Source organism: Squalius cephalus (assembly GCF_949319135.1).
Source record: "Squalius cephalus genome assembly, chromosome: 18".
Lineage (NCBI taxonomy): Eukaryota > Metazoa > Chordata > Actinopteri > Cypriniformes > Leuciscidae > Squalius > Squalius cephalus.
The window spans coordinates 27,313,011-27,335,820 of NC_137139.1; the positions used below are offsets into that span (position 1 = coordinate 27,313,011).

The 22,810-nt window shown below is 36.5% G+C and overlaps 1 protein-coding gene across 1 annotated transcript in view; it reads right to left on the minus strand.

Annotated features, from left to right (window-relative positions):
- Positions 1–14: 14 nt before the first annotated feature.
- The window catches only part of cpne9 (copine family member IX), a 41,960-nt gene continuing 19,164 nt past the window's right edge, over positions 15–22,810 (minus strand). Inside the window, exons 7-20 of the mRNA XM_079849933.1 lie at positions 16,886–16,949; positions 13,388–13,491; positions 11,402–11,506; positions 9,969–10,010; positions 9,701–9,776; positions 9,113–9,166; positions 8,947–9,008; positions 5,688–5,734; positions 5,363–5,544; positions 5,006–5,133; positions 3,602–3,704; positions 3,447–3,504; positions 3,287–3,360; positions 15–2,576 (exon numbers count right to left, since the gene is read on the minus strand). Of these exons, the coding sequence (XP_079706059.1) occupies positions 2,394–2,576; positions 3,287–3,360; positions 3,447–3,504; positions 3,602–3,704; positions 5,006–5,133; positions 5,363–5,544; positions 5,688–5,734; positions 8,947–9,008; positions 9,113–9,166; positions 9,701–9,776; positions 9,969–10,010; positions 11,402–11,506; positions 13,388–13,491; positions 16,886–16,949 (1,282 nt within the window). The 3' untranslated portion in view covers positions 15–2,393. The remainder of the gene's footprint in view (positions 2,577–3,286; positions 3,361–3,446; positions 3,505–3,601; positions 3,705–5,005; positions 5,134–5,362; positions 5,545–5,687; positions 5,735–8,946; positions 9,009–9,112; positions 9,167–9,700; positions 9,777–9,968; positions 10,011–11,401; positions 11,507–13,387; positions 13,492–16,885; positions 16,950–22,810) is intronic.

Here is a 22,810-nt window from a genome sequence, read left to right on the forward strand (position 1 = left end):
AAACTCTTCAGAAGTCAGCACAAGACATTCATGCTTTATTAAAAACACAACAAAGAGATATAAAACGAACATCTTTGCCTCACACATGTCGATATACAATCTTGGCAGGAATGTTTTACATGGTAGCACTTTGGCACAAGCAGCTGTGTTTACTATAGCTGTCTTTACTATGAAACAAATATCATTCAAATCTACAGTTTAGCAACAGTTAGAACATTTCCGATAGATTACTGTATATATAAATATGGAGAAAACGGTATTCAACATTAAAGTATCTGAGCAATATTTTGATCACAGCAACAAGGATTATGGAGGAAATACAAACATGAATTGATGTCGAATGTTATTGCACTATTCATTATGTACAGCAGAATGAAAGAATGGAAAAATGAAAGATTCTGCTGGAATGCTCCAATCTTGCCAAACATTCAATGAGTCTACAATCATTTTTTGAATAGAATTTGAAAACATGGCAGTGTACGCAAGGGTGAACCTCACGAAAAATGTCAAGAAACATCCAGGTCATGCGTCTACTCCAAATTCAAAAGAAAGGAAAGAAAGCCTATTTCTAGGGAAATTGCATTTTATTTTGAATTGAGACATTATTTTCATGACAGTTAGGAGCATCTTTATTTCATTATCAATACTGCAAAGAAAAATAAACTACTGAAATTAGGCACGATATTAAAACTATTATTTTTACTATTAAAACTTAATCAATTCTATGTTAATGTTCTAAATTCTAAAAACTGGAAATAAAACATTCAAGCTACTACAAGTCATTTTAGACATCAATACATTGTAAACAATTATAAATTACATTATGAAAAAATGGATATTTAGAGATTTGCTGATGTTTACATTTAACAGTGTTATTAACATTTAGTGTTTAAATAGTGTTTTTAAAAAATATAACTTTAGGTAAGCATTAAAAACAATAAAGGTAACCCAATAACTGCTATATAGTATAGTGCATCCATAATTTAAATTGTAAAGTATTTTTAAAGTGCAATAGTAAGTGTCGGTAATTCACTACCAAAAAAATAAATAAAAAAATATTGGGTTCTGGGCAATTTTGTGATAAAAATAATGTAACAATGCATGACGTCTTAATGGTCGATTTGGGGTAAAATATGACCCAGGCATTTCTCCATGAGATTCACCTGTAAAATCCACCTTTGTCCCAGCAGCTTCCTAAAAAGAAATCCCTATCTCTGTCTGTGGTTCTGCTGATCACCTGATTTATCTTTGTCACGCCATCCGTCTGCACACTTCCTGTGCCCATTAACCTCTGCTGATTACACTCTGGATATTTCTTCCCTCAATCTTCCTCTCTCTGGTTGAATTGCACTGATTGGCACCTCAGTTTCTCCAGGTAATTAGCTGCATCCACTCGAGATGTGCGGAAGACTCCGAGTGCGCCGGTGTTCCCGCACAGGCATCTGTTTTTCTGCCACACGTAGCTACTTATTAGTTCCTTTCATAATCGGGCACAAATTAGAAAATATTTACACACTCAAAAGTGTGCCGGCGCAACTAGTTCAGCCAGTGAGAAAATTAAATATATATATATTGGCCCAAGAATCTACGTAAAATGCAAAGATGATGTGTAATGTTAAAGGTGACCTGTGCATGCGTGTTTGGGTATTACGGCGTACAGCGCAGCTTGCCAACCACTCGCTCGCTCTGTCCCTCGAGTGTGAGAGCACAGAGACTCATGTTCCTGGGTAAATTTCATTAAGAAATGTCCAGATGATGTTTCAAGACAAAATATAGAAAAAAAGACTAAATATGATATTTTACATACAGTAAGTGAAGTCTGTTTTAAGGACAATTTTTTTTTTCTGCATAGTGACAATCCTCAAATTCTCATTAGTCTACTCATAACTGCATTTATAAATGTACTATATAACTTCAGTAAATAAGTTAAAGTAAAGTATTTTTTAGGGTAAAAAGAGATTTAGGAATGAGAAAATAATGTCTCAATGCAATAAATGTCCATTTATATTGTCTCAATTTAATGTAATTTATATGAATTGTATTTTATGTAAAAATTTGATGTATATTTTATTGTTTTCTCATCTTTAGATTTTTGGGTGAAAAATGATCCAGACATTTCTTTTTAGGGAATTCACCCTCTTTTTACATCCACATCTTCCATTCCAGGCAAGCAAAAACTGCTTTGAATGATCACTGGCTGATTATTAAGTATTACACCACACACTTACATTAACGTGTTCCTGATTTCAGTTGATTATTATTGTAACTACATAATATGCTACTGCTAACTGATGTGGAAAGTAAAAATGTGCATCCCCAGTGACGGACCCGGGGGGGTTCAGACGTGAACATAGAGCTGTGTTTGAGGGAGAGGATAAAATACTGCTCTGGGATCAGAGGTGGACATTTATCTGTGGTGTAGGAGAGGGGGAGAGGGCTGGTCTGGGTTCAACGCCTCTGCTCTTCATGAACGAAAGCAGCTGGTCAGGGATCTCGGCCAGGACATCCTTGGCCAGTCGGGCCATGCTGAGCACCTGGTTCCCGGATCGGTCGATGTAGTCCCGGAACGGCACAAACTAAATCAGAGATACAGAGATGAATCTCATGAAAAATGTCTTTCTGACTTTACTAAAAAAAAAAAAGAGGTAAAAATAATAAATAAAATAAAATATATTATATAATTTAATATGATATTTAACAATCATACATATTTAACAATTATAAATAAAAAATATAAATAAATATCATAATAGTACTTCATCTAAAATATCTAATAAATAAAATAATTCCCCCCCAAGAAAAAATTCACAATTTTTTTTTTTTTTTATCTCTAAAGCTTTAACAATTATGGGACACCAAAGTGTGCCATATTTGTGGAATGTGTCGCATATCAAAACCACTTATTTTTTATTATGGTAACACTTTACAATAAGGTTCCATTTGCTAGCTACATTACTTAACATGAACTAATGATGAAAAACACTTCTAAAGCATCTTGTTATTAATCTTAGTTGAAGTTAATTTCAATATTTACTAATCCATTATTAAAATCAAAAGTTGTATCTGTTAATATTACTTAATGGACCTGAGCTAACATGAACTAACAATCAACAGTTGTATTTTTATTCAATTACGTTATAATTATTATTATTTATCCTAACATGATATAAATTATTCAAATGAGAAAAATGTATAATGTTAAATTTACTCAGGGCCAAATAGACTTTTTCAATGATGTAAATTTCAAAAATAATAATACTAATCTCGAATAGGTAACATTATGTACCTGGACAATGTCTCTCTCAGCAACACGTCCCCTGGAGGACACCCTAACCTCATCTCCATCCAACTCCTCCATAGCTGTTACATCAACAAGAGAACAGTTACATCACATATCTTATTCTTGTTTCGAGACCATCTCTGTTTCTGCAGTGCCATAATCTCACCATCAAATTCAGCAGGGCCGACTCCCACGATTATGATTGACATGGGCAGGGACGCCGCCTGAAAAAAGGAGAGGTAGTATGTGATCGGTGCCCTGCTAAAAAGATGATTGTATTTACAGAACATCACGAAGATCTAACAAGCAAAAACGACTCACGGTGACCACGGCTTCTCTAGTCTGCACCATGTCGGAAATGACACCGTCGGTGATGATCAGCAACACAAAGTACTGAGAGCCATCTGTCACCTCTGATGCCGACCTGAGGATTTACAGTACAGTTAGACTTAAACGCATCTATATTCAAGCAAAAAAAACTACTCAGAAACTAAAAATGCTTCCAGGGAGAAGGATTTAATATGTCTGGCTGCAATAAAACAAGTGCACTGCTACGCGGTTGCTATGGTATTATGGGTGATTGCAAACTGGACCAAGTCAAAACAAGTCTCTATGATATTCTGATTCCTTGAAATGGGTTTTTGAGTAACGCACACACACAAATACTATAATACTTATTATTATTATTATTATTAAATAATGAATAATACTTATTCATACTTAATAATTTGGAGATTATGATTTTGTGTTACAGCATATCACTGGAAATATCCAATGAAATCCTCCTTATTTTATATAAGCCCTTTTCTCAGCTTTTTTTTTTATTAAGTCTGTCTGTTCCTTCCAGTCCATTGACCCTAATAACCACCTCCAGATATTGTCTCATTCACGACACGCAAGAAGTGGCGAGTGCAGAGATGAGAATACCAAGTTGAAAAGTTGACCACTTCAGCAGTGGGCGATCAATATCAGCCTCTTAAAACACCTCTGCCGTCCTGGGAGTTTGCTTTTCTTTAGATTGAGAGATTTAGCTGGATCTGAAGAAGCCTTGAAACTGACAAGGGCAATTAAAAGCTTCTTCACGTGTGTGAAAGGTTTAGGTTTTTTGTCGTGTTGTGTGATGACCGGTGTACTGATATGACACGATACATGACATTTGAAGTTTTCAACTGAAACCCAACATTCTTCTACTGTGGCAAGTTTAAAGAATACTAATTATCCATGTTTTTCTGCTTTATTTTAGCAGGATGACACAAATCACCCTTATTATGTCATGACTTTCTGTGCAAAACATTTTTAATAAATGATCAAAATTTTTGTAGCTCAGTTTCAATAAATAATCGGTGACTGGAGAGGCCGCTTTGTGCTGTGAACGCTGCCTGCATAGTACATCAAAGTTCCAGCAAGCGAGAAAAATCCTGTTTTCCATCATATGTCCCTTTTAAAAAGTTTCTGCGTGGTAAACATCAGACCTCGGCTGCATCTGAGCAGCAGGTACACTGTGTGAAGTGTTAGTCAAGCACAGGATTCTGGAGGAGTCTTCGGAGAGCGTGTGTGCGCGTAAGTGCATTAGTGTGGAGCGAGAGGACAGGCTTTAGAGTGAATAACAAGTGGATAGTGACAGGAAGGAGTTCAGCTCACAGGGGAGACAGAAAAAAGACCAGGGCAGAGAGACAGAAAGAGAGCTCAACCTCGTGTCAATTGCAGGAGGACTGTTTAGCTTACTGTGCCACCTGGTTGATGACAGGGGAAAAGTTGGTGGGGCCGTAGAGCTGCACTTTACGAAGACAGTCATAGTACGCCTCCAGCACGCCTTCGATGCCGACGCAGTTTGCATTCTCACAGTCGGAGTTCTACGAGGTCAGAATACACATGCATTGGAGAGAACCTCCACAAGTTCATATATAACACATGAGGATGTATGTAGTGTATAGAAGAGAAAAAAAAGGAAAAATAAGTCATACCGGTTTGGAACGACAAGAGTAATTTTCATCTGAATTTTCACTAATCTTTAACCATCCAACATTACTGTGTAGTTGTGTGTGCGCTTTTAATGATGGCTCTTTTTGAGCCGTTACTCACCAGGGGAAAAACATGAGAGATCTTGCCATCAGGAGGGAGTTTAGCTCCAAAGCCATAGGCAGGGAAGAGTTTGTCACTGTCATAATCCTGGACGATTTCCCCTACGGCTTTAAGGGCCATGGCGTACGTGTTCAGCTGATACGGGTTCATGTAGTGGAGCGATGTCGGCTGTGATGGATTTCCTGCATTCAGGTATCAATCAATACAAGTTTAGACACAAGTGCAAAGACATTGAGGCCAAATTCTAAATCTAAAATGGACATGTGACCTTTGCATGCCACACAAACACAAATGGTTGTATTTCAGTCAATGAAGATGGTCTTACCATTAGAGGCGGTGAAGTCTATTGCTACAGTGAAGTTCAGCTGTGTTCTGTTTCAACAGTGAAGAGTCACAGTCAAAAGATGCAGCCAATGCAGTATATAATCATATAAGTACTTGACATGATTTGCTAATTTATTTCAAAATTTTGGGGTCTGTAAGATATTCATACTTTTATTCAGCAAGGGTGGATTAAATTGATCAAAAGTGACAGTAAAGACATTTCTAATGTTACAAAAAAAATCATTCAAAATAAGTATATTCATCAAAGAATCTTGACATTAATCATAATACCAAATGTTTCATGGTATTAGAAAAATATTAGAATGATTTCTGAAGGATCATGTGACACTGAAGACTGGAGTAATGATGCTGAAAATCCAGCTTTGCATCACAGGAATAAATTACATTTTAAAAAATGTAACTAAACAGTTATTAAATTGTAGTAATAATTCATAATATTCCTTGACCAAATTAAAGCAGCCTTGGTGAGCATTAGAGCCTTGACCACTAGTAAAAACTTTTCGTTCTCCCCCTCATATTACAAATATTACTTAGTAAGAGCTGTGAGAGTAAACCTCACTCTCCGGCCTCAGGAAGAGGCTGCAGTCTTTAGCATCCTTTTTAGTGCGCCTGCTTCCCATGCCGGTTCGAATCAAGCCCAGATGTGCGTTTCCCGAATGCACTGTCAACCAACTTGGTCGCAAGTTCCATCGTTATCAGCACAGTTCAACGAGTCAGTATTTCCCAAAACCATATTCCAATGACCATCCGCAAACAGCATCGCAAAGTTGTGTGGTTGGAACGACAGCTTCTATGCTACTAACCTGTGGTTAGTTTCTTGAAGCATAGTTTCTTGTTTGCATGACATGTGGACTGAAGTCCTCATCCCAGTGCCACAGAGATGGCTGCAGGGTCATCAGCCGGGGACCACCCTTCACTAATGTTACGCTCCTTTAATCCCGGAACATCTCAAGGTGGCGGCACAGCGAGAAGGGACATATCCCAACCGCTCCCTACAGCCAGCTCTAGGATCCTTGCTTTCCCCACGCTCTAATCCTTCCTCCGAAGCTAAAGCCAAAAGCTCCCTTGTTCTGCCTCTTCTGCCAGGTCTTTGAGAGCCTTCCTCAGGTTTGAGTGACTACAGAAATCGCTGGGTAGATGTTCCAGAGCAGCCTCTACAACCCACTTCCAGCTAAATAAGCAAGCTGACATCCAGTACAATTCTATATCTTTTATTTCGAATACACTCAAATTTCATTTACGTCTTTTAGTCTGTCAAGAGATTTAAAGCAGCGCTTTTGAAGAGTGCGCATGTGCATACACGCTCTAGTACGTAAGAACGAGCCTATGATTGAATCTGGATATGAAGCAAAATAACTGAGAAAAATGAGGATTTCACAACTGCTAGTTCAGCAGCGAGTCCCCCTTTTGTTCATAACAGCAGCAGCTGAGCTGACATGAACAAAGTCTGATCCATATTATCCATGCTTCGAAGGAAGCAAGACATCTGACCTTTAGTACTAAGGAGTTCACATGCTCTATGTCACACATTTGATTAGTAACCTAGAAATAGTTCAGAATCCAAATATTACATTTTTTTCTGAATTGCTAAAACACATTTCTCGAAACCATCACTCACTTTCTCAAAACCTTCAACACAAAACCAAATCTTCAAACTATATTCAGAGAACATCTGACTCAGACTCAGCCTTGACAACACTCTCCACACCTGGCTCTTTCTCGTCCACCACCTCTTACACATACTTTTCCTCCTCTCCTTTTCAGATTGTTTCCATCTATTGTTCGTATCAACATTCAGTGCATCTGTGCCATCTATGCACTCTGAACTGGCTTATTTTGCACAGCTGAGTTGATCACATCATTAGAAATAATTGTGAACAGTTTTGAGTCGATGTGTGTAAACGATGACAACTGTGTTTTAGTTGCAGCGTTTTGCAACACAAGTGCATCACAGTGCGATATGTGTTTAGTGAGAATGTGTTTAGAGTTTTGCAAAAAGAGTGCATGAGATGTGCAAATGGTGTCTAACTGCCTGAACTTGTTGAAGGATTTACAGAAAGAGTGATTTATTCAACAAATTGGTTTAGGCTATGTTGAGAATTTGGTTCAGAGAATACGGTTTAGTGTTTTAACAATTCAGAAAAACTGTACATAAATTTCCATTCATTTAATTCATTTCTTTGTTTTAAAATATTTAAAATTTTAATACTTTATTTCCAGGTTTAAATTCAATAGATTTTCAATGTGGACTCTTTTAACTTTTGGATGTCACATATATACAAATTTATAATAGACAAAAAACAATTATATAAATGCATATTTATATTGCTAATTAAAGTACACTAGTAGAATATGCTGAAACTTTGAGAGAATTCAGACTTCTACTTAAACTTACATTTCTATGATGCAAAATTCTGAGCAAGTTATCAAAATGCTTCTAACCTGGACATATCAAATGAATAAATAAGTAAATAAATAAATAAATATTCTTGCTTTTTTATGTACAGTACATCATTATGTTTTTATCAAGTCAATGCATAATTAAAGGTTTAGTTGTAATTAAAAGGCAAGCATATGGTATGACATACTGGTATACTGAATCATTGCCTTGATTTCAGTTGTTTTGAAATGAGTATGTGATGTTTGCTTTAGCAAAAATGTCTCTACATTTTTATTAGAGTTGTCAATTGATTAAAAATGGGCTCCTCACTTATTTTTTGCTATCTGCTCTCAGTAAGCATGGATTGGTGATGCAGTTTTCCTTTATAAAACATGAAGGTTTTACTTCAAGCTTGAATGGCTCTCCAGTTATGGTATTTAAGGGACATTGTGTGTATTTTTAGCATTTTATTTTAAATAATCACATTAAATTGACGTCAAATTGACAGCCTTAACTTTTATTCGATCCTTCAAACTATTTGACTATTACTGGGATACATGGCACAAAAAAACATATATTCCTATAGTGCATTTTATCAATATTTGTATCAGTATTCAACACACACATGCTGGTAATGCCTGAAAAAAAAAATGATGGTAACTAAACTGCCCTGAAAGCAAAATGACAATAAGATCCACTTCTAGTTTATTGCTATTTTCTCGAACACAAGATATTCAGATTGACTAACTATAAATCCACAAATGGTTTACATGCATGCCCGATACAGCTGCTCTCTAACCAGTTAATCTGCATCTTTCTCTAGACTAATTTATCCAGGGACTTTTTAAGGGGCACTCACCCGCCCCGAATGAAGTCCACAAATGTGTACTCTGATTCCACTTTGAAGGACAAAAGTGTTACCTAGAGAGAATGAATAAAAGAAAGAGAGAGGATAGATAATGGAAGTCATTATGAAAATAAATCAGAAGAGGAGAGCGCTTGACAGGTAATTCATTCACACGTACCGTGCCAGAGTTGACGTATTTCTTTTTCCGGCCTTTCTTCTTAGGATTCAGAACCTGAAAGAAACAAAAAGACACCCATCAAGCATGGCTGAAAGGAATATGACATATTACTGAAGTGTCCTCATATGTTTGTTTTTTTCTTTTATGATTCATGAAACATTTTTGGCACTTTCATGAATACGGCCCACGTTGTTGTCCCATTACTTTTTAAGAGGCATTAGAGGAGCACGTTTAGAACTAATGGATATGTTAGATAAAAAAGTATCCTGACATGAAAAGTAGCTAGTTTTCAACACATTAAACGTCTGTATTCCTCCTCTTAGCCTGTCTTCACCTTTTTGGTTTTATCTAACAATGAAAATTAACTCTCTTTTTTATTAAAACAATATTTAGCTGTGTGCCACATTTTCAGCACAACCATGTAACTGCATAATATATACATAAACAATTAAAAACAAAAAAATGCTTAATATTTTTCACTATTTTTGTTTTTTAAACCAGTCAAAATAACTAAAATAAAGTGTTAAAGTGGTGTGTTTTGCCAGAACTCACAAATCAATTAATCAAAATGAATTTGTAATTTTTTACCTCATAAACATTGAATTGGCTCTGTCCACGAGACAGCTCTCTATAGCTGGTTGTAAACTCGCCGATGAAGTCATGACTGAAGAAAAATGAAAGCGTTTACTCATCTGAGGAATATTTAATGAACATTGCATGAGCATGCAGAGAAGAAATTATTTTGGCTAATGAAAATTTGACTTGAGTTATTCTTGTTATGCAGGGTAATTTATGTGTTCGTAAACAGAATATTTACTACCCACAAGGGGAACACAAGCCATGAAGAACAACGTACCTTCCATCTCTGTCCCAGTCATAAACATCAATCTTCACTGTTCTGGAGAGATCACAAACAAAATCAAACCTCACAGCAAGTCAATATCTAAAATTAAGAGCAGACAGCCTGGATTTTCTCAAAAGGTCAGAGTATAACAGGAGCCTGGTGAGTCCACAGAGCCGGTCTAAAATAACACCAGCACTGGCCGCTGTCTCACTCCAGCTGTCTGCTGGGATAATTCCCACTGCCACAGTGACACAGCTGCCTGTTTCCACAGCTCACGGAACCAGCGGTGCTTCGTTTCAACACCTCAGAGTCTGAGGGATGCTTTAAAGGTGCAACAAAAAATATATTCCTCTCAAAAATCATACACTCCTATCAAATAAGGTCAAAGATTATTTAAATGTTGGGGACATTGATAGAAAGGTACTGGCTCTCAGAATGCACCCAATAATCTAATGCATAAAATCAATACTGATCTTTATTCATATCATATATTTACTGTATTATGGCTGTCAAAATTATGCACAAAAAAAAAAAAAAAAAAAAAAATTCTAATTCTAGTAAAGAATTCTAGTAAAGCTCCTGCAAGGACTTCAGATGAAGCAAGATCTGAGTCAACGTGCACCAATGCTACATTTTTCTATAAATCCTAATCCTTTGTTAACAAACATGTATTCATCACTTCAATGAGCTCTTTCTTTCTGCCTTAAATTAATACATTGTTTAAATGAATATATTATTGGCTACCTGTGTTATTTGTATGTGTACATTTCTGAAATACATAACTTGGACACAGTCACCTCTGATAACAGATCACTCTAAATTGTAACGAAGACATGCATTTTCTGTAAAGCTGCTTTGAAACAATATGTATTGTGAAAAGCGTTATACAAATAAATGTGAATTGAATTGAATTTTCAACATTGTTAGTGCATTTATTTAACGTTCTGTTCTGTGTGATTTCACCAATCTGTATTTCTCATTAAATGAAGAAAGACATTCTGTATGGATAATATATTTATTAATCAAACCCAGATGAAAAGTTAAACTAAAGTAATAAAAGCATTCTTTGTGTGGTGATCAAACAAGTGATCCAAAAACGAGCGGAGGACCAATGCACATGAAAAAAATGTCTGTAAAGTGGAAAAAGTAAAGAGCACACAAATGACATATTATTAAAAAGGAACTAAATGTGTTGACTAGGAAAAACATTACGAGTTTTATTACAATGAATTTTTTAATTGACAGCCAAAATATTTTTAAACAGGAATATTTACATGTTTAGTGAAATGAGTGAATATTTAATAACCAGTATTTTATTTGGAATAACATGCATCAATTAGTAGTTCACACAAAGACCGGGAACATGTATTAAGACAGGTGGATATTGCTTTCACATCATCTTAAAGTAGGGTTATCCTCTTCGTCAAGGTTTTAAAGAGCCTCACCTGTCATAGTCTCCATTACAGAGAGCTCGCACTGGGATGGTGAAGGGCTGCCACACAGGGTTCAAAGTATTCTTTACCACCTCTGTTTTGTGACAGATAGTGAACCTACAAAAGAGACAAATCAAAAAGGAAATCTTATTTAAAGGCTTGCTATGACAGCTGTATGGTTTTCTTTGAAGGAATATGTTTGAAAATGAATACCAACCAACTACAGGGGAGCATCAATACAAGTGGTTAACATCAAGAGCAGCTCATGGTGGGCATGAAGAGCCTCTTGGGTTTCACAAAACTACCATCCATAACCCTCTGTTATCAGTCAATTGAGCTAGCACTTGGGGATCATTTTGTGTTTTATGGGTTTTTATGTTAAGTCTGAAAACATTAAGCTAATACCATGTACTAAACTGGCATGAAATTATGAAGAAAGAAGTGATAGATCTTTGTTTTTACCATGCTCCTTAACAGTTTCCTAAAAAGATGCAACCTTAAGTTCTGTTTTGCTGTTTATTAATCCCGAAATATGTTCTGATTGGTTGAGATTTTCTTGCTTTAAACATGATTTAACTGTCAATGACAACAACAAAAAACATTTGACCTGATATGACCCTTACAATGACTTTTGTGAGTGTAATATAATGTAGTTGTTTGGCTGATCATTTTTACGGGAATGGCCATAACCAGGGTTTGGAAAACCAGTGAGGTCTGGGGTATTTTGTCAGCCTTTTATGGGTACCTTTTAACTGGGTTAACTCTCTCCATTCTGTCTGTTTTGGGGGGATAGACTATTTAAGTAATTTTATTATTTGATTAATATGCATGCAACAATACTTATTACTGTAATAGTTTTCATTAACAATCATTTCTATACGCATGAAAAGTAATAAGAACATTTTCTTAGCATGAGTTCGTGAAAGGTTAACTACTAAACTGAATGAAATACTATAGCCTTCTTCATGGCCAGTGTTTGCATATTTGGCATATTTCTTTCTGTAATATACTTGTTCTACAGATCTGTGTACTGTTGTTATTATTCTACTGTTTAGATACCATTTCTTACAGACAATGTCATGATCAAGTTTTAGTTTGGAATATGAAAAATGTATAGAGGTTTGGACCTCGGTGACCTCATAGCTTGCTAGGGTCATGGCTAGGGTCAAACTTCACCGCTGGCAAAATAGGCTTCCAATAAAACTTGGCTGCCTATACAGAATAAAGTTGAAATCGGTGCTACCTGACTAGAGAAAACAGAGAGGAAAAGGCTGTAGTTGGCCTCCCTTTGGGCCAAATATTTAGGGAAAACTTAATGGACTGGTTATGTTGCAGTCGAAGGCGACTCCCACCAGTCTGCTTTGGATACACTTACAAGAGTCAATACCGCCTTGCTCTAGTAGGAAATACTTCTTTGCAAAGTGAGTTACTTTTGGTTTCCAGTGAAGGATGCAGAAAGTTATAAGTAGTGGCTAAAGGCTGCAAAGAATCATAAATATTGAGAGAATACCGATAAAGAAAATCTGAAAAACATCTGCATTCAGTCAGTTCTGCCCAAAGCAAAATGCCTTCCGGTACAGGTAAGAAAGCTGTTGCCATAGTGTTCCATTTTTACCATAACGCTGTTTAAAGAGTAGACATAGTATGATAAAGTTTTCAGTGATAATCTAACACTTGCAATAAACCTACACTTGCAATTTGTACTATTAATAACCCTCTGTTGATCCGACAGTGGGCGGGGATACAAAAATGCGGAAGCATAATCCGTAGTTTTCACGAAAAGCCCTGGAGCTGTCAAATTTTATGCAGACAAATTAATGTAAATTTATTGGTCCAGGTTACACAGAGAACGAGTAAACATTGTTCTTTTACATTTACTATAGACATTGTAACAATAAAAAGTGGGTTAAAAAATGTTTTTTTATCAGACCATTGTTAAGATGATGTTCATTAGTAATAGGAAGCACATTTAATACTCCTTCAAGCACTCATACTCACGTGCCATCTTCATTGCTGCGGTAAAACACGAGGAAGGGGTCGGACTTCCCGAAGAAATCCTTTTTATCCAACTTGTTAGCACAGAGTTGCATGGTTGCAATGTCCTGTTATAAAAAACTTTGATTACTTTGGGATAGATGGGAATAGAATATTCCTAGAGCTACCAAAAACAAACAAGTTGCACAAACAACCAAACAAAGCACATGCACTTCTGACTCTGAGTCTTCGAGACTGGCACTATTATATCCAACAATGCATTTTAATTGCTGGTCTCAGTTAACATCTCTCCAGAGCAGGAGTTCAGGACACAACAAAGGCAAAATACTAGGACAAGAAATCATTTCCACAGAGAGGACAAACTTGTGTTAGAGGAGAACAGCAATTTATTCATACATATTAATGCTGAGCGGAGGTCTCCAGTGTTTAGCTATTTATTGGTGCTGTTCTCTTCAGAATACCAGATCTCTGGGGAGACCCAGGAGGGAAGTCACACATGCAACAGATTTAATTGGATCTTGATAGAGAGAGAGAGAGAGAGAGAGAGAGAGAGAGAGAGAGAGAGAGAGAGAGAGAGAGAGAGAGAGAGAGAGAGAGAGAGAGAGAGAGAGAGAGAGAGAGAGAGAGTGTCTAGGGAGAACTCGAGGAACTACGGTGACACACTGGACAGACAGCTCATCTGCCTTTTAAAACGGTCCGTCCCTCTTGGGGAGGAAGAAGCTGTATTTGAGGTGAACTGTCACGGCTTTCTGCCAAACACTCCCTGTAGCTACATAGTATTACAAGGACACAGAGGGACGAAATTGTATATATATACATAATTTGTGCCATCTGAAATGAGATTTATGTGGTTTTATGGACTGGCCCAAGGCACTAACAGCCAAATTGTGAGTGGAATGACTGAAAAGAGATGAACAGGGTATTAACATGGATGGGACAAAATAGTGAGCCAAATGCTGCACTTGGCATGATTTTGCGGTCTTGCATTGATCGTCGTAAATCTTCAAGGGTGGAGGATTAAATGTGTCCAGGTCACATTTCACCCTGATATCTTCTTTCTTTCTTTTTTTATTTTTTTTTTATAAAGAAAATAAAGATATACTACTGTTCAATTTAGTTTTTTTATAACTACTTTTAAAAACTACTTTAATTAATGTAAAATGTTATTTATTCCTGAGATGCAAAGCTGAATTTTCAGTATAATTCCTCCAGTCTTCAGTGTCACATGATCCTTCAGAAATCATTTTTATATGCTGATTTGCTGCTCAAGAAACATTTCTTATTATTATCAATGTTGAAAACAGTTGTGCTGCTTAATATTTGTTTGTGGAAACCGTAATATATATATTTTCTAGGATTCTTCGATGAATAGAAAGTTCAAAAGAACAGCAAATATTTGAAATAGAAATCTTTTGTAAACTTATAAATGTATTTAATGTAATTTAATGCATCCTTGCAGAAATCTTACTGACCCCAAACAGTGTAAACTGTATATATATGATCATTCTAATTTCTGTAAAACATATTTACTAGGGCTGGACCGAATACCATTTTTTGAGCTTCGAAGCTTCAGTAGTAATGAACATCGAATATTCGAAGCTTCAGAGAGAGGGTGCTGAACATATTCTTCTCTCTAATAAAGGCAGTATTCTCTATGTGTCTGTCTGTCCGTTTGCATTTTGATTATTTCGAGAACCATTCATCTAATCGACTTCACAAGGGAGAGCAGTGTCGCATTTGGTGCAATATAGATAGACACGCAAGATGCGACACGTTCAGAATGAATAAACTTTTAATAAACTACAGAACAACGCGAGGGGGAAGCGGTGCGCCTCACATGGGCAGGGCTTATATGCTCCGAGAACGGACACTGCACTAGTGATATTAAACACATCTTCCCCATGAACAAAACAAAGTAAATACACTCGCATGTAACACACACACACAGGTCTGCTAACTTAAGCAATACTTTTAATAAGGTAGTTTTCTGACTAACAAATTACTGACACAGTAAAGGGTAGATTTAAATTAAGAAAAATGAAATTTAAATAAAGAAAAATGAAATTTAAATAAAAAAATGAAATTTAAATAAAGAAAAAAAATTTAAATAAGGAAAAAACTAAATTTAAATAAAGAAAAACTAAATTTAAATAAAGAAAAAAATGAAATTTAAATAAAGAAAAATGAAATTAAGTTAAATTAAAAACGAGATTAATTTAGATTGATAATAATGGGTAAAAAGCTTAATAAATTTTGTTTCTATTATTCTATTTTCCACAATGTCAAAGCAACGCAGCTTAACCCAAAACACAAGCTCAGGCATGCACTTCTGTCCATACAAACTCCGCTGTTCTGCGCTCTAGCCAGAGAACACTCCCGTTGCAGGAACACTTTAGTAGGCCAAGAAGCAGCAAATATATTTAAGTATAACGAGGTTGGGTTCCTTCAACTGTCCATCCTATTAAAAATGGCTAGGCTATATAAGATAATTGTAAAAAAGAGTATTGTATTTCGTCAGATTTTATAGTGTTGAACACATTCAAGCGCGAATGAGAACCGTTTCGAGGGGGATGGCCAGGTGTGCAAAAAAAACAACAAAAAAAACCGAATATTCAAATGTCAAATTTTCACATCGAATACCAACCCACCGAACGAATATTCGAATATTCGGGTCCAGCCCTAATATTTACTGTATTTTTATTTAAAATTAACATACAGTAAAATTGTATTTTATTTAATTTATTTTGCATAGTACTAATGTGAATTTGGGAAAGAAATGTGCAAAATAAATAAATATATATATATTTACATTTTATTTATTTTATTTTTTCAGCAGTAATGTGAATAAGGGAAGGAAATGTGCTAATTACTATTAAAAAAAAGGTTGTAATGCAAAACAAATCTTAACGGTCCTATGAGCTTCCTTTCTGTTAGTAGTTTAATTTAATAGTTTAAAAATATATATAAAAAGTAAATTAAAGTGCACCAGTTCTCCCATTATGTATGAATACTTTAATATATGACAAAAAATATCATCTATTATTTTTTGAAAAATTTATTTTAATTTAGTTTAGTTTAGATTTTGCATTGCAGTAATGTGAATTGGGGAAGGAAATCTGCTAATTACCATAAACATTTTGTAATGCAAAACAAATCTTAATGGTACTACAAGCTTTCTTTCCATTAAACAAAATGTAATTATTTTTAACTTTTATTTTATTTTTGTTGTCTTTAGATTTTGAGATTAAATATGCCACGTAAAGAAATATGATGCATTATAGACAGGTTTCATGAGATTCACTGCAGAGTGACTACAGAGACATCCACAATGGAATAACTTGAAAATCTAGATATTATTTTGCTTTTTCTGTCTCTCAGTACCTAACATTAGCACAAAAAAGGCACTTCACCTCTGATATTTAAATACAATGCTTTAGGCATTCAGCTTGATGAAAGACAGTAGACGATGTGTGTGTGCATGTGTGTTAGTTTTGTACTGACCCGGCAATTGCTGAGTTCCTCAGCTGTGAAGATAATGTTCCCGCATTTCTTCCCTGGAATGCCCCTGAGAAAAGATAGATAAATGCTTTTAAACTTTCAATAAAATGTGGGCTAACGGTTTAAAGACAAGAGTTCAAGTAAAACCCTTGTGAAGACTGGCAGAGTTATAAGCACTCTGCGAGCCCACTCAAAATCAGGACAAATAAGACGACTCCATTTTTGTGTGCTTTTCACAGAGTTGCTGGAGCGTTTTTTGCTGCTAAGAGCTTTCTGCAGAACAATTCGATTGCACTGGCGGTAATGGTGGGCCACTTCAGGCGCTGAATAGCCCACATCGAACCTCTGAAAAGAACATGATTCACCTGAAAAGAGGGAAAGTGTAGGGAATGAGGGGGGAAAGGTGATGAGGGTTAGCTAGAAAAAAAAAGATTAAAGGCTGAGGGTGAGGACTGAAAGACTGAGGGAAAGGAGAGAGATTCTGTGAGGGAAAGTGATGGAACATTATAGACACAAAGACAGACACTGTACGCACATTGATTTTGGATCTTAATACATGAAGTTCGAAAACTAATTAATTTAAACTGAAATACTTCTGAGAGAAAGAGAATATTTAATGAAAAAAATTGACTGGTTTGTGAAAACTAAGCAATGAAATATAAATGGGTTTGGTGATGTTGACTGAAGAGGAAAGTCATTTCAGAGGTAGAAAAAGTTATTATATCACACTTTGATGAAAGACATTTTTTTCTTTAGAATAGCATGCAGCGATGAATCGTTCAAAATTATCAATAGGGTCAATTTTGATTTCATGCCGACTCTAAGTGGAGATGATGCACAAAAACGATCCAATAGCATATACTTTAGTCTGGGTATATTTGTCATAAAATTATAAAATTAAATGATTGAATCCAGCTCCAAAGATCTGTCTCCATGGCCACAGAGACTCTTTCATCAATTTAAAAAACCCATTCTGTGGTCTCATGTCATCTTTGCATTTAATTGGCTAAAACGGGATTCCCATGGGAACAAATACCACTGCAACAGTTAGTGTCAGGTTAGTCTGATACTTTAATACAGCCTTTGACCCTCAATCTATTCACACATACCCACTCTTGCATAAACTCTCAATGGTACGCACACATTGACCTCCTGACCACCCGCAGGGAAGAAATCCAGTTAAAGCTCAATGATGCCAAATAGAAATTTCGACTGAAGGACATCTTAGACAGGCAAGCGTCCCACCACGCCTCTCATCTCCCCCCTCCTGAGACACATGTCAGATCTAGACATGCAGGTAAGACTCAGTGAGGTGGATCTGCCATGGAGAAGGCTAGAGGTGGCATGGAGGCTGAAAATGACTCTTGCAGTGGGAAGTGTTTTATCAAGTTATCTCCAGTTGGCTGAGCTGTAATGAATGCAATTATATAATAGTTTTTAAAAATACATTGCTATATATTACTTTCTTGAAAATTGAACAGTGCATTGTGAAGAAATAAAAAAAGAACACCAAGAGTAAGAGTGCAACTCTAAAAAAGGGTGCCTTTTGTTTCACTAATTAATGTGCAAGTAATATCGCCAGCAGCCAAATCACCCAGTAGTCCAAGACTGGTTGCCCACTGAAGCTAAGCAGGACTGAGCCTGGTTAGTACATGGATGGGAGACTCCTGGGAAACCTAGGTTGCTGCTGGAAGAGGTGTTAGTGAGGCCAGCAGGGGGCGCTCACCCTGCGGTCTGTGTGGGTCCTAACGCCCCAGTATAGTGACGGGGACACTATACTGTCATAGAGCACCGTCCTTCGGATGAAACGTTAAACCGAGGTCCTGACTCTCTGTGGTCACAAAAAATCCCAGGGTGTAACCCCGGCATCCTGGCCAAATTTGCCCAGTGGCCTCTGTCCATCATGGCCTCCTTATCATCCCCATATACTGATTGGCTTCATCACTGTCTATATACACTGTCAAGTATATATATCTTTCAGTGGCAGAGGACTGTAAAACTGTAAAACACTATTACGATCAACCATGTTACTTTTGGAAAAGTATTATCACAACAAATAGAAAATACATTTCGAAAGTAGTTTCAAAATGGAACAGCTTCATAAAATGACCCAAGATCACAAATGCAACATCCAAAGTAGAGAATAAACAATACCAGACTGAAAAAACACAAGCTACTTGGGGAGTTTGGGAGTCCAAGGACACCACTAGAGGATTTTTTGCTGCACAAGTACAAAGACGAAGTAGGAGAGGGTTCAGCTTGTGTGAAGAGTTCACGTCTTGCCCCAGGCATCAAATCATCATGCTCAAGGTCACACGTGGCTCATCATAACCGTAGACTCTCTCATTACTCAGTACCAACCAATGTATAACTCAAGACAGCTGTCAGTGTCACTAACTCTGCATTCAATTTCCTGCTGCTATGGAAACAACTTATAAAGGTGAGCCGAGGAGGTTTTCAATCCCAACTTCTGCTGCGAAAGAGGGCTTCATCACTGCTACCGAACACAAGAGAACAGGAAGTGCCACTAGTGTAAGTATACTGGAGCCTACAGAGAGGAAAAGAATGAGAGATAAAAATAAAATAAAACCGAAATAAAACTGATTGACAGGAGGGAAATGAATGAGGGAATAAATTAATAACATTTAATGAATGACATTTAACATTTCACGAAGAAATGTCTTTGTATTAAGAGTTATTGCACTCAAATACCTTGCTTTCATTTAAACCACATTGTGGAATGAAACTATTCATGGTCACAGGCGAAGAATACACTCTTTTCCAGCTGGGCTGTCACCTCTCTAACACAGCATATCTGACAGACAGAACAATAGCATCTCAAGATTTTATCGGAGAGCTTCAAACTCCCCTCCACCCCCCATTTTACTGTGTCAGTGCCAAAAACATCCTCCCTGCATGTTTAATCAGAGTCCTCGGCAGACAGGATAAATCCGGGCGCCATTAGAACCGAGTCCCTCTTACAGGACACAGACATCCAACACTGCTGTATCTATGTCACAAACGCATCTTAAAAAGCACAAAAATATCATTTGTTATTCAAATTAGTAATAGCTGTACCCACATATCAATTGTATTCACATTTTACATCAATATACCAAGTGACATTGTTTGGCAACAATAAATAGTCTACAGATACTTGTGGTGAAAAAAAATATTTTATATAACAAAATGTATTATTAATTAATAAAATAGTAGAATTGTTGAGAAGTTTTTGTGTCCCTAAAGGCGGGCATACACTGTGCGATGTCTGTGCGATTTCAGCAAGGTACCTACACACACTGAACGAGTAGATCGCATGCGATGTAAAGCCAAAGCTCAGGATTTATGTGCTCACACTATACGGTCCGAACGTCGAGCTACGACTTCATTGCTCACACTATACGTGTGAAATATGCGCGAATCAGCGCGATAAACCCTCGTGCCGGGTTGCGCCTATAGACGATATCATGTATCCAGAGATATTGTCAAAACAAGCATCAGCTATCAATATCAAGATGATTTAGCATTTCCAATTTATTATTAGTATTATTGTATTATTATTATTATTATTATTATTATTATTAGGGAAGGCCTAGGCTACTTTTATTATTAAAGTGATAGGCTGTTATAATTAAATTGCCACGCAATAATTTCATAGCGCATCACCGCATAACCAACGCGCTTTGAGGATAATAAAATATTACATAGAAGCTTACTCCTCCTCATTAAAAATTGTCTAAAACCTTTAGGTCGATTACAATGAATTATAGGCATAGGTATATCATTAATTATTAACCATCTATAATATGTCCGAACACTGCAATAATTCATCAATGAAAATTAAAAACAGCTTTATTTCAAAAACATTGTTTAACAAATGAATAAAAGAGGCAAAGTGTACATCGCAGGTGGCTTGGAAGAAGTGGGTAAAGGTTCATCCATTTTGCAACACGAACTGGAGCTAAGCAACAGTAATTTGTAGCTAGTTTGAACTACAGAACTTAAAGATCTCCCTTTTTTCTTTTTTTTTTCTGCAGATGAAACTGTTTTCGCGCAGGCACAGTGAGGGAAAAAAAACACTGAGTTTAGGGCAATCGGTTCGTAGCTCTGCTTCAACTGTGCGATATAGTCACGAGGAGCGACCAAAATTTCGAACATGCCAGAAATTCATCCGACCATCTGATTGCCGGTCGGGAGAGGTTAATCGCCTCTCGTTTCCCCCTGTACACAGCACGAACACTGCACGACAAACGACGCACGACAAAGCTGAAAATCGGCCCGAACCGAAAAAGAGTCGCACGAGTCAGAATTCGGCTCAAAATCGGACAAAATCACACAGTGCCCGTCTTAAGCTGCAAGGTGCAAAGCATGTGCCACACCCCTCTTAGCTTGTTAATTTCCCTATTAACCTCGAGCTCCACCCACATGATCTCAAGCCAATTAGGACTCTATCAGGCTTTATTAACGGCACCTGTGTCCACAACATCTTCCTTCTGTTGCACATGGCTGAGTTTTTCTCCTTTCTTTGTTTTTTCCTGCGTGTGCGTAATTGACCATAAACCACACACACACACATACAATACCTGCTTGGATGTAAAATAAAGACCTTGACACCTGAGTGTACTGTACCTGTTCTTACCGACAGCCCCATTGGTTTCAAGCTAGCTACCTAAACATCCCCTTACTCCTTTTCAATAATTATTATTAATATAGTTATTAATTATTAAATATGTATTATATTGTTTATTATTACTATTAAATATGTATATAAGTTTTATATTAAAAGTTCCTAATTACATTTTGGAGGTGTCCTACAATAGGTTTACATGCATCCAAGGTAAAAAAAAAAAAAAAAAAAAAAAAAAACCTTTAATTTTCTCATACATTTGCAGCATCACCTCTTTTCTCACAGTGTCAATGGTTCAATCAAGAATTTTCCGAAAGCTTTCCGAGAGCTCTGCTCTGATTGGTCAAATGGCCCAGTCGGTTGTCATTGTTTTACTCTGATTAGTCAGATGGCCCAGTCTGTTGTGACTGGTCAGATGGCCAAAACTGTTGTGATTGGTCTAATCTAATTGCTCAGATGACATGGTCTGTTGTGATTGGTCTACTGTTTACAGCGTGTGTCAGAAATCAAACTCCCATATTCTGAATTTCAGCTCCAGATGTTTTCTCAGCACTTGTGCACACAGTGCTATGAGCAGTAACAATGGTGTGACTCCTTATCCTTTGGAAGTGCATGCAAAGTGGATTTGCTTCCACAGCGCAGAAAACAATATCTTCTCGACATGTTGACAACACAAACTAAATGGTATCATAAATTATACTTTAACTCGATTTTTAACTAGATTTTTACATTTTCTACGTAAAATTTGACTGTGCTTGCTCATGTTAAATTTGCCACCACAATGGCTTGAACTCGCTCCCAGTGTTTGGAATGGTTTCTTTGTTGCTAAATGGTTGCTATGTGGACCAAGTCAAAAGAGCAAGATTATGATATTCTGGTCTCTAGATAGATGCAACTGGAGTATTGGATTTTTCTCTATTTTTCATTCAACAGTAAATGTAAGTTACTTAGAAAAGTAATAAAACACCTCTCGATAACAAGCTCAACAATCTAAACTCTCATTTATGGCACAAACAGTACAGCACAACTTCTAATACTTACATTTATTGGTTTGTTCATAGAGCATATACCGTTAATTATTAACTGAACATCAGTGTATTTGATCATATTGCTGTTGTCGCTTCGTGTCATGAATAAAAATGGCCCTCAACTGTAAAAAAAAACAGTACAATGCACAGCCTCTTGGGGCTTTATTACTTTAATTTGTCATACAGCTCTTCAACGGGCATGTAAATGTGACAAAATCATGCAGCTAAGCTTTGTTGTTCATGTACATAAAATGGTATCATCAATATAATGGT